Source organism: Trachymyrmex septentrionalis, unplaced genomic scaffold (genome assembly GCF_001594115.1).
Source record: "Trachymyrmex septentrionalis isolate Tsep2-gDNA-1 unplaced genomic scaffold, Tsep1.0 scaffold175, whole genome shotgun sequence".
NCBI lineage: Eukaryota > Metazoa > Arthropoda > Insecta > Hymenoptera > Formicidae > Trachymyrmex > Trachymyrmex septentrionalis.
This window is the reverse complement of record NW_017304917.1, coordinates 236,402-249,598: the sequence shown is the minus strand read 5'-3', so window position 1 is coordinate 249,598 and position 13,197 is coordinate 236,402. Positions and strand designations below refer to the sequence as shown.

Genomic DNA, 13,197 nt, shown 5'->3' with positions numbered 1-13,197 from the left:
ACTGTCAACATTTCAAGAGTTTTTGAACACTTAATACCATTTTTTACACAAAAATTAATACAAACTCTCTGCTCCATTATTTTCAAAAGCAAAAAATCGCCGAGCACGCAAACACGAGTCTAACCTTTATGCCTCTCACATAAAAACAACACATGCTATATAGTCAAAACTGTGAACATATGATCGTGACGAGTGTACCAACACAACAACAAATTTTTTTAATTAGAGTGTACAGAGCGCGCGAAATTCAAAAAGTCACCTTACTCTACCTCATAGTTGTTAGTTTTGTTGTTGTATCCTCACAGAGTGTCGAGGACGCTCTTTGAATCTGAGAAGATTACAATGCGATTCAAATTTTTGTGGATAGCTATAGACAAGACATTGTAGATGGCCCAAGCTTTAGCCGAAAATACAGAAACAGAGGAGGAGAGTTTCAACATGTGTCGCAAATCAAGCTGGGGAGAGTAAACAGCAGAGCCGACGAATGTACCATCCTCAAATTTAGATTCATCCGTATAAAATACGATGGCTTGAGAGATCAGATCTCTAAAGGTGACGTCAAAGACGAGCTGAACGAATTGGAGAGATCCAGAGCGGAAGAGTTTAAGAGCTTTAGTGGAGGTTTAATGTAATCGATGCATATAATAGTAGAATAAAAGAATTTTGAAAAGTGGGAAGAGCGGGGGTAATATACATATTATTTTTATGCTGTCACATATGAAAAAATATGATTGCTGACGGGAAATTTTTTAGTAGGTATGCATATTGTGAAAGAATTGTGTCACAGTCGCAAAGTTCCAAGAGCTTTGTCACAACACAGTGGTCCCGTATAGAAATAACTTTAAGGAAATATGTGGAGGCTAGGAATTTGAATCTGTGCAAAAGTAGAAGTTTAGATTCAGCATGCATTACATTGATTGGGGTGGACACGCGATAACCACAATCGTAACGGTTTTGTATCTTTTGTAATTTTCTAAGGTTTTGGTTATTGTTCAAGGAAAAGATAAGAGAAGCATACTCGAAGTTCGAATTGTAGAGTTGTACATGTAAAGAAGTAAAGAAGGGCAAGCGGCCCACCAAGTTGTTCTAAGGACGGATATAATAGAGTTTAACTTTTTCCCTTTGTTAATTACATATGCCATATATTGCCTGTCTGAAAGTTTGGAGTCCAATATTATACCCAGAAATCTAACTGTGAAGAAGGGAGAATATCAGTTTCCCTCAGTTTTACCGAACAGTTAATATGAGGATTCTTATACTTTTTGGAGAAAATTATCAATTGAGTTTTGGAAAAGGAGATCTCAAGGCCTCTGTTATTCAGGAAGGAATGTTATTAAGAGAACATTCTATTGATTGTTAGGCGACTCTGATGTTAGTGTGGGAGGAAAATATGACAATGTCATCCGCAAATTGTGAAGCAAGTGTACGTCTGGTGATAAAGAATCGTTGATATCTCTAAGGTAAATATTGAAGAGCGTGGGGCTGAGTACTGACCCTTGAGGGAGGCCTTTACGCGAGTGATAGGTGGGAGAAAGAGATCCCTGTACTACAAATTGGACCGTGCGAGAAACAATCAAATTATTGATAAATTTAATAAAGAGAGAGGGAAAATCCAAATTAATGAGATCTTGGATTAATATGTGAAGTGGACATTACCAAAAGCGGATTTAATATCTATGAATACAACCACTGTGTCCTGATGAAGGAGATCGGCCTTGTGAATGTTAGCGAACAAGATAGTAAGGTTATCCTGGATTTAAATTTTTTAAATCCAAACTGGTTGATTGGGAATAGGAAAGTGAGAGATGAGGAGAGTGACTCAGAGAGCCAATAAATTCAGAATCATATGCTCTCGGAGCTTTAGAATACAGGATGTGAGTGATATAGGTCGATAGCCCGCACTATGGGGCTTTGAAATTAAATGAACGATAGAGTGCGACCATTGTGCAGGGAAGATGGAAGATGAAAAGATGAGATTTAATAAAGAGAGTAAGCAAGAAAGAATTTCACCCGGGAGAGCTTTAATGAAGCGATTTATACCATCCAGACCGGGACTGGAAGATATCCTTACAGCATGAAGGGCGAGTCTGATTTCGTGAAGAGAAAACGATAAGTCGAGTCATACAAGAGATTCCGGAATCCTGTCAGGGACAGTATCTCCGGAGAGCAAGCAGAGAGACAAAATTTATCTATGACTTCTTGAATTTGAGAGATTCCGTTAACTGAAAGGTTATTAATAGGGGGCGAAGACGGAGCGAGACGGCGATTCTTGAAACGTTTGAGCATGCGCCAGAGACCTCCGTAGAGAGAATGCGAGAGCTGAGATTTTCGCAAAAAGTTCTTCAGCCTTTTCGCTTAGCACGTCGAAGAGTTCTTCGAACTCTCCTGATCGACTTCCGATATGCCTCGTAGTTTTCAGTAGTCGGAACCTATTTAAAAGCCTTTAGGTATGCGCCCCGAAACTTAGCCGGCTCATCACATTCCGGAGTCCACTAGGGCACAGGGGAAGGACCCCGAAAGGAGGAAACACCAAGAATGTATTGTTTACTGTTGTTGCGAGTGTTTGGAGGATAAGTGATTCCCGAGGCTTTCCAAAATGCGACGAATGAATGTGTTGTATCCTTCTTCTGGAGAAACCAAAAGAGAACTTGCTGAGGTTTCATCAGTAATTTTTCATGCATGTTCCGATAACCAGTGGTTTGCACACAACCATTGCTCACGTATGAGACAAATTTTATTAGAGAAGAAAGAAATAGATTTAATTTGCAAGTAGATATCGATAGAAATAGGGAAGTGGTCGCTGCCCCATGAATCACATCCGACACATCGCAGAGCGATGAAATATTTAAAGAAGAGAATACGAGATTAATAGTGGAAGGGATTCTGGTGGGATGATGAAAAAAAGTTGAAGTGGAATCAAGATTAAGACAAGAGAGATTGTAAGAATCTGTCAAATCTGCAAAAAGAGAGCCCTCAAAATTGATTTTAAGGGAATCCCAAAGGGGATGATGAGCGTTCTTCTCCAAGGAGAAGAACAGAATTAAGAGTTGATACGAGGACAAGTCAGTAAATTTTTAGAAAAACATAGTAAAACATTTTTTTTATCTACAGTGAGCAAACGCGACACCCATATTGCCGATAGCTTTTTCATACCCAATTATTCGTGCAAAATTGAAATCACTGTACCATGTAATATGCCTATGGCCTCAACAAGCTCGCGCACTTTCACTCGATGATCAGTCAAAACAATATCGTGCACTTTATCGATGATTTCTGGCGTAGCAGCCTCAATTGGACGTCCCGAACGAGGTGCATCACATGTGGATGTATGACCACGTTTAAATTCATTCACCCAATTGTATACAGTTGCAAACGCTGGTGCAGATGTGCTATGAACATTATCCAACTCGGCTTTCATTTCTTTCGGCGTTAAACCTTTCATATGTAGATGTTTGATCACTGCACGAAACTCGTTGTTTTCCATTTTGCAAAAAATACAAAGGTTTTTCGCTTTAATCGTCTACAGAAAAGAAACCACACGATGAATTCCGCTCAAAATTTGGCAGTAATCAGCTGAAAGATGCTACTTGTCAAAAAGTAATGTGACACTGCGAGTGCTCTGACAGATTTTCTAAGAACGTATTGACTTGCCCTCGTAAAAGAAAAGAGAGAGTTCGCGATATTTTTAAGGGAGTATTAGGGTGACGATATACAGCTATGATTGTGAATAGAGAATCATTAAAAAAGACCTGGATAGCTAGCATTTCGACTGAAGGAAGAAGGGACGGTAGGTTTCCCAAAACTTGATATTTTATTGAACTATGAGAAATGCCATGTCTCTGTCTTTATTATTAACCTAAGCCTCAATCAAAGCCTCTAATCGAAAAGTCTTGAGTGGACTTAAGGCATGTCTCCGCAAGAATAAGGACGTCCATACTTTCAACAATTTTTTCTATTTCAGATTTCTTAGAGGCGGCACCACGCCAGTTTCAGAAAATTAATTTGATGAATTGAGGGTTACGTTGAGGCAGAAAAGAATGATGATGAAGATTATTGTCCATTATGAATCGATTGACCAAGCGTCTTATGGATTTGTCATAAGCAGTTGCCAATTGGTGAATCAAAAGAATATTGCCAATAATTTTCTGTAGCAAGTTAGAGAGGATGAATATCGAGAGAGGTTCGTAAGCTCCGAGATAGAAGAGTTGGGGGGAAGATTAGTAATAAAAAGAGTATCCGGGGAGCGAAGGGACAGAGGAATGGAGAGCTCCCCACCTGCCATCAGGAGCGATAAGGCAAGACTTGTGGGCATTGCAAAGATCCTCCGAGGAACCACCATTGAGTCCTCCTGGCAATTGATAGGATAATCGGGACGTCGTACCTATTGAGGCTGAATTCTGTGGCGTGATTGAAAATCTCCTGGAGGGGGGGCCCGCACTTTGCCGCTATAGGATTGAATGGGTTCGAAGGTTTGCGGATGACCAAATTCTGGGATTGATCCGAGTAATTCATAAGGGTTAACGTTAGAGAAATTGGGAGAAGAAAAATGAGAAGGAGAAGACGAAGAGGAAGGGTTCTGGGGAGAGAGGTTATGTCTGGCAGGCAGGGGGAAAAGGTAGGGAGAGGAGTGTGAAGGAAGAAAAGGAAAATTATCGAGGGATGAGAGAGTAAAGAGTAATTTACGATGGAAATACCAAACCTGTTGCGAGCCTTAGCATAAGAAACATTTTCAAAAGCTGTGTATTGATATACCTGCCTCTGTCTGAGGTACATGGGGCATTTATTAGAAGAAGGAAAATGATCTTGACCACAATTACAACATTTGGGAGGAAGATTATGACGAGAACAATCCTCCAACTTCACATGCCTGCCCTGCCCACATTTCGCACAGCGAGCTGCACTCTTGCATTCTGCACTGACATGGCCAAACCTCAAACAAACAAAGCACATTAGAACACGGGGGATATATGGAAACATCGGAAAGGAAATATGCATAAAAGTAAGTGCACAAGAAAGATTCTGGCCTTGAAATTTAGCCAAGGCGGATTACATAAAGATAAGCGCGTCTTTTCTATCTTTTCGTACCTTGCGAGAGAATCTACGGACCGAAATAATTTTAACCGGAGAGGAGAACTCATTGAGAATTGTTTCTTCAGAGACATCTTGCGGCACATTTTTTATAACCCCAGATCGCATGACTCTAAAAAAAGGAATAGCTGCTTTGAGATTATGTGCCTCAAGAGCATCCGTGTGGATGGTACAAAGATTGTTGGCCTTCTCTAAATTATTGAGAGAGACCGAGACCTTGTTGCGGTCCGCCTTAACTTCGACTAAGAAATTATTATCGACCAACTTTAATACGGCTAACCATGATTGGATTTAAACGAGCAGTCATTACTTGAAATTTTTTGTAAAAGAACCACATAAGGTGGCATATCTTTAGAAGAATGTCTGCAAATTGTATCCATCGGTAACCTGCCCTTGGCTAAGCCATCCGATGATGGCAACTTACGGGGGGGGGGGGGATTCCCCTAACAAACTCTCCTCCTCTGGTGGGCGTTTCTTGCTGACGCGACACAAGGCTGCCGTCACCGCAGCGTTCTCCCCGTCACGGGTGGCTAAGGAAGTCGTATCAACGTTTCCGCTAGAAATAAAAACCTTACTATTTAAATCCGGATCTCCCATGGATTTCATAGACTCATCTTGAATGTCGGATGTAGAGTGCTCCTCATCCCCCTCTGAGAGAAGGGGGGAAAAAGACCTTTCTAAATTTTTACGAATAACATCTTACGGCGAAAGAAAGGTTTTACTCGCCGAAGCTTCATCTGCAACAGTACGCTGATTATTTTCTTGTTCTTTACTGAGTTTCTTACCTCTCTTTTCCCGCGACATGGACGAGGGCGTTAACGGCAATATCCCAGCGGATTGCGTCATTCTAGCGTTGTCTAAACTAATTGGCGATGAAGCTCTGGACGTCTTATTAATGTTATTAATAAAAGTGTCAAATTCCTCTAACGAGATTGACGAGAATGCATGGTTCGCGATAGGTCAATCTGCTTATCACCCGGATCCGGGTCTGAGGGATCCGCGGAAAGGTCCCCCCGCATGCCACCACCACTCAAAAGAGCACGAACCGAGGAATGGAATTCGAGGAAAAACAATAAAAATGTCTGGAAATGGGAAAAAAAGAGGCTGAGAGAGCCTCGAAAGGAACGCAAGCAACACTTAGAAAACTCGCGGCGTGAGATTTGAAAGAGCGCACGCGTGAGCACATCCGCACAGATTGACCACCCGAACAAGAATCAGCGGCCGAGATTGCCGAGAAAGCATTTTCGGTCGCATGAAACAAGCGATTAGTATAAGGAGCTCGCTATCTCTCGGCTTCACTCTCGACGCGCCGCAAACGAACACATGGACATGGGCTCGTGCTTGTTGTGTGTTACAGCGCCGCACCACGATAAATGGCCGAACTTATAGACGTGGAAAAATAACGTTTTGACAACGATATTTATGTTGCGTGCCACCATTTCCTTATTATTTGTTTAATTGTGAAAATGTGACTTGTCTCGTACTTATCAAAGTCGTAATTATTAATGAAAACTAAAGTTATCTTGGAATTTTATATGTAAAAGCGAATTTTATATTTTACTCATTTCAACAGCTGTCGGACCGTGTGTTTCTGCCTCATTTTACGTGCCTTTTACGATCATTTACTGACTCAAAGCAGGAAAGGACAGTTTTCATCGATTTTTACAAGTGTTTTAAAGTGACCTCGTCATTTCATTTCATCCAAATTATCTTTATTTAAAAATGGCATGCAACATAAATTAACGTATCATTCCTCATTTCTGACGTCACGATTGCAACATGACTGCCAATTAGTCAGGAGTCTTAATAGCATTCACAGCGTTCAATTTACACGACTCTATAACTCAATCACGTATATACACACACGCTAGATACTTTAACTCTCATTGGGAATATTCTTGAGGCTTCCACGGGTGCTTTCTATATAGTATAAAGATTATGCGTTTCGCAGATTTCCTCCATGTCCAGATCCATTCTAGGAACGTCAACGCATCTGAACACGGAGGAAACCTCCGAAACGCATAATCTCATTAGGAATGCTTTTTATTTTTCTTATTTTCCTAAATATTCATATTTTTTAATGATTCTAATTTTTCTTATTAATATGTTTCTTATTTATATTATTTTTCTAAATATTATATTCATATTTTACCACTATGTTATTATATCGAGATCTAACAGCGCCAAGTGTTTTTACATGAAAAATTTTTTTATATTAATTTTTTTTATTTTACACGGTTAATTAATTTTTTGTGGTAACACTTCAATTGAGCAAGGTAACGCAATTTTGTGATAATATTTTATATAATGTTTTGAAGGAGACTTAAATAACCACTACTTTAGTTGGAAGAAAAAATGTCTTTGAATGAATTGTGATATAATAATTTTATTTAAGAGGAATTTAAACCATTTGAATTGAAATAGGAAGATCCTTTAATAAGATATATGTATACTTAACACATCGGTCAATAAGTCCCCGGTCTAGCAAAGAAAACACAAGTGTTACATAAAAATTCGAATTTATTCATCAATATAGTTTCCTTTTAAGGCAATACAATCAGTCCAACGCCTTTCCAAACGTTCGATGCCGGTTTTGTAGAACGATTTTGGCTGACCCTCAAAATACGCATCAGTTTCGGCGATGACCTCCTCATCCGATCGAAATTTCTTCCCAGCGAGCATTTTTTTGAGCTCAGCGAATAGGAAATAGTCGCTGGGCGCCAAATCTGGCGAATACGGTGGGTGCGGGAGCAGCTCGAAGCCCAACTCGTTCAATTTAACCATCGTTGCCATCGACTTGTGACACGGTGCATTGTCCTGGTGAAAAATGATTTTTTTCTTCGCCATATGGGGTCGGTTTTCGACGATTTCGGCCTTTAAACGCGTCAGTAGTGCCATGTAATATTCGCTATTGATGCGCCCACCCTTTTCGAGGTAGTCAATGAAAAGGATACCATGGGCATCCCAAAATACAGATGCCATAACCTTGCCGGCCGACGTTTGAGTTTTTGGTCGCTTGGGGCGGCTTTCACCGGCTGCAGTCCACTCAGCTGACTGCCGATTCGACTCGGGTGTGAAGTGGTGAATCCATGTTTCGTCCATGGTCACATACCGACGCAAAAAATCTTTCCGATCCTTCTGAAACATGGCCAAACAGCTCTCGGAATCATCGACGCGTTGTTGTTTTTGATCCACAGTGAGCAAACGCGGCACCCACTTCGAACACAGCTTCCGCATCGACAAATGATCGTGTAAAATGGTAAAAACACTTCCCTTGGATATCTTTACGATGTCAGCAATATCATCCAGCTTTAATTTACGGTCGGACAAAACCAATTTATGGACCTGCTTGATTTTTTCGGGGACAACTGCCTCATTTGGGCGACCAGAGCGGTGTGCATCGTCGGTGTCCGTACGACCGCGTTTAAAATCAGCATACCAGTCGATAATTGTTGATTTGCCTGGGGCAGAGGTGCCATAATGTTTGTCCAACCACTGTTTTGCCTCAACGGTGTTTTTTCCCATCAAAAAGCAGTGTTTAATGAGCACACGAAATTCCTTTTTTTCCATTGTTATGAAAATAACCAAATTAGCGTCACTAAAGCTTCAATAACTCACACAATAATGATCCGAATGACATATACATTTGACAGTACGCCTAAAAGGGTCTGTTCTTTCGAACCACTATGTACTTTTTGTGTTAGTGGCGCTCTCTATGTGTCAGACCGGGGACTTATTGACCGATGTGTTAGGTTTCATTGTATAAAAATTAAAGATAGTACCATTTGGATTAAGTAAATAATAAAGATAATATCACTTGGGTTTTTTTTTTAATAGTAGAATTTAATTTGGCATCACAGTTATTGATATCAAATCTTTTGTACAAATACGTATCGTTAGACTAATATTCATTATTTATTTAATTTGTCATGATATAAAGAAATAGGATTTAACTTGGCGCCAGTTCTAGATAACAATCTTTTATAGAAATGATATACAATTGCAGTTGGTGTGGAACGCTTGTAATTGGTTTTGCTCTTGTTCAGCGTTACACTATTTCGCTGCATGGGTAGCCACCCTTACATTCTTTATAAAGTTAGCGTTTGCGAATTGTTACTGAATTGTAATTTATATCCTTAAATTTTATAAAAAGGAAACATCCTACACACACGCTTTATATTTACAAAATATGTAATTTATGTAAATTTAAAATGAGCAATTTTTATATTTTTTACTTTTCACAATTATAAAAAATTATGATTTACATTTACTGATACTTAAATAAATAAAATAAGTCATATGTTTTTGTTATAATTTATAATTATATGACTCGTCTTAATTAACGAACAATAGCTGTTGTAGGATACAAATAAATGAAACTTCTGAATGAATAATATTTTACGTGACTAATTATCTGATATATGAAAAAAATAATCATTTTTTGTATAATCGTAAATAATAGTACGAGTTTCTTTATTGTTATATACTTGTAATTTTATTATAATTTCTTATATTGTAGAGTTGTACTTACAAAGCGAAGTTGCAGAAATAAATCACTCAATTACGCCACTCGCCTTCTACCGAGAGTATGTCTCGAAAAATGTACCATTAGTAATAAGAGGTGCAATAAAACATTGGCCTGCTATAGACAAATGGTCTATACCATATTTTCGCAAAGTGCTTGCTGACGAAAAGATTTCAGTCGCTGTAACGCCAAATGGCTATGCAGATGCAGTAATTAAAGGAGATGACGGTACCAAGGAATTTTTTGTAATGCCCGAAGAACGTTTACTCACAATATCAGCATTTCTTGACACATTAGAAAACACGATAGAAAACAGTGTATTTTATATACAGAAACAAAATTCGAATTTTATACACAGCTTTTGTAAGTTGTGGCCGGACGCAGAAATTGAAATATTGTGGGCCAGCGAAGCATTTGGAAAGCATCCTGATGCTGTAAACTTTTGGATGGGAGATGAAAGAGCTGTAACTTCTAGTAAAGTTTAATTTTATTTGGTAACAAATAGTCGAAAGTGCTTGGATATCTAATTGATATAAGATAATCGTCATTAAATAAATTTCATTCTCATAATTTCAAGAATTTTACAAAATGTATTTCTGTTCACATAATTTTATTAGTGTATATAGTTACTTCTGAAAATCAGTAACATGCGAATTAAATTACATATTTTTACTATTTATAGTGCATAAAGATCCTTACGAAAATATACATTGTGTTGTGTCTGGTAAAAAAAACTTTATTTTACATCCTCCCACGGATTTACCATGGATTCCATATCAAAATTATCCGTCTGCTGTTTACAAGGAACACAAACCCGGAAAATGGATTATTGAGTCAATTAATGAAACGCTTGATTCAGGAAGAATCACAAATTTAACATCAACGCCATGGATATGTATAGATCCTTTAAATCCGAACTACGAAAAGTTTAGTAATATACACTATATAGTAGCGTTTTTTATTTTCAAAATGACATTTATTTTCAAAATTAATAGAAAAAATATATAAAAAAATTTATTTATAGATATCCAGAATATCGTAACACACATAACTTGAAAGTGACACTCAGAGCTGGAGATATATTGTACTTGCCATCCTTATGGTTCCATCATGTGACACAGTCACATGCTTGCATATCCATCAATTATTGGTACGATATGGAATTCGATATTAAGTATGCTTACTTCAAAGCACTGGAGACATTATGCAAATAAACGAGTAAGTGGTTAAGGCACTCTGTAAACATTTATGTGTATAGATGATACTATTTTATTTTAAGTCATTTGCATGCAAAAGAAATCTTATATTTATATATTTGTATCTTCCTCTCTTTGTGCACAGATATATGCGGTGTACATGTATGTATACTCTGTATAGATTGTATGTGTATGTCGTTTATGGCGTATAATACATTGCTACATCATATACTATTGACTATTCCATAATATATTTATATATACTAATACTATATCAAAACATCTACACGTATTTTTTAATTAATATATGTTATTGATATACTTATTAAATGAAATGCTTATTTTATCATTACGTCAATGATACAAAGATAATAACATAATATACGTTATTATTCTTACAGAAGTTACAATCTTACTGTCGTGCTTTACGAAACTGTCAAAAAACTACAAGAAAATTTAAGTCAAGCTGTTTCGTCGTTTTCCCCGGTAAGCAAATTATATTTACGTTTTGTACCATAATTCTGAGTTTCGTACATCTTTCGGTTTTCTAGATATTTCCGGTAATTGTTCTCGCGTTTTCTTCGCTGCTCCTCTGCTTGCTGTCGCAGTTTTTCAGGATTCATATGTGTGGTTACCATGTGCCTCGTTAATGAACTCATGAATTTGTATGTGATTCCACATACATCGCAAGAAAGTATTTCCTCATTTCCTCCCTGTTGCTATTTATGAAAAAGAAAAATGATTTATAATTACACAAATCCAAATAAATTATAAATGTGCAAAAAAATATATAATCAAATGTATTAAAGTAGTTCTATAATAAAGTGCCGAAAATTTGAGATCACAAAGACCCATCCAAAACCATAAATATCTACATAATTCGAATAAAATATTAAAATTATGTATATTGTAATAAAACAGTGATAACATGAAATAAATGATATTTAAGTATGCAAAAACAATGAAATAAAAAGAAGTTTCATTCGATATTAAGATTTCATTGGGTATTTTGCCATTTCAACATTATGAGAATGTTCGATAACTTATTACTTTTTTGTGACCATTATAATTTTTTTAATTGTTATAATCTCATTACATTTATTTCTTATTGTTGAATTTTCAAATGTACGGTCAGTAAAATTCTTATTGTTTATATTACGTCGCCTGAAAGAAAGACGTTTCCTTACATATATCAATTATTGCGAAGAATATTACTAAAATCTCTAGTCTAAAAGCTTAGGATGCTCATATGAAGTACAAGAGATCCGGGTTCAACTCCTAGCCGAGGTAATATTTTTCGCAATAAATTTATTTACAATTTATCAGCATATTAACATTTTCTTATGATGCCTGATTGAGCATTAATTATGAAAAAATTGCTTGTGAATTTAATTCGTGTTGAGATTTGTCCTGCTTCCTACATACTACGAGCAATACATGTTGTGTCGCCACTAACGCCACGTATCGGCGTTACGCGCTGGTTTCTCTGTTTCGTCCCAGTCTGGCTACGACACATGTAACGACCACGTCTGTTTATCAATATATCTTTTTGGTTCTCTGCACACACCCTGTTCTTTTTTGCCTTTGCCTTCACCTGAATTTCGTCAATAGGTTATGGGCCCAAGACGACGCGAGAATTAAGTGCAAAGTGAACGCGAAGTGCGTGTGTGGACACAAACAAAAAAAAAAGGAATAATAACCGATTCTTTTTTCGAGAACAACACGAGCGCGGGACAAGATGGCGTCTCAACACACCGTCCGCATCGAGCCGCTCGGAAAAGATAATTACGACACGTGGCGCATACAAATGGAGGCCCTGCTCGTCAAGAGCGATTCGTGGTCTATCGTGAACGGAGAAACGGCAAAGCCTGAAGCCGTCGAGGGAAATGCGAACGCCGCCGCTGCCAGAGCAGCATGGGAGAAAACCGACCGAACTGCGAAGTCTGATATCATCTTGGCGATCAGTCCATCCGAGTTGAAACTCATAAAAGGATGCATGACATCACATGCCCTGTGGCAAAAACTACAAGCGATATATCAGTTAACAGGACCAGCGCGGAAAGCGTCACTGCTCAAGAAGCTGACACTTCATCGAATGAGCGACGGAGAAGATATTCGTGATCACCTGCGCGATTTTTTCGACACCGTCGATAAATTGGGAGAGATGAACATCGAGGTAAACCCAGATTTATTGACTATCATGCTGCTGTACAGTCTTCCGCCGGCGTTCGAAAACTTTCGGTGCGCGATCGAGTCGCGAGACGCGTTGCCGACGCCGGAGGCGTTGCGTATAAAGATCGTCGAGGAAGCTGACGCGCGCAGAAGCGATTTATTTGTCGGTTCTCAAACGCCGATAGCCCTTGCCGCGAAGATGACGCGCGCGAAGAA

The 13,197-nt window shown here is 38.3% G+C and overlaps 2 protein-coding genes across 6 annotated transcripts in view; one reads left to right on the top strand and one right to left on the bottom strand.

Moving 5' to 3' along the window:
- Positions 1–11,292, top strand: part of LOC108746514 (jmjC domain-containing protein 7) — a 27,758-nt gene extending 16,466 nt beyond the window's left edge. The window contains exons 2-5 of the mRNA XM_018483337.1: positions 9,608–10,087; positions 10,296–10,539; positions 10,638–10,831; positions 11,211–11,292. Of these exons, the coding sequence (XP_018338839.1) occupies positions 9,608–10,087; positions 10,296–10,539; positions 10,638–10,827 (914 nt within the window). The 3' untranslated portion in view covers positions 10,828–10,831; positions 11,211–11,292. The remainder of the gene's footprint in view (positions 1–9,607; positions 10,088–10,295; positions 10,540–10,637; positions 10,832–11,210) is intronic.
- LOC108746511 (zinc finger protein 471) overlaps positions 11,271–13,197 on the bottom strand; it is a 13,545-nt gene continuing 11,618 nt past the window's right edge. For all 5 annotated transcript variants that reach the window (XM_018483327.1, XM_018483328.1, XM_018483331.1 and 2 more), the window contains exon 7: positions 11,271–11,528. In XM_018483327.1, the coding sequence (XP_018338829.1) occupies positions 11,271–11,528 (258 nt within the window). The remainder of the gene's footprint in view (positions 11,529–13,197) is intronic.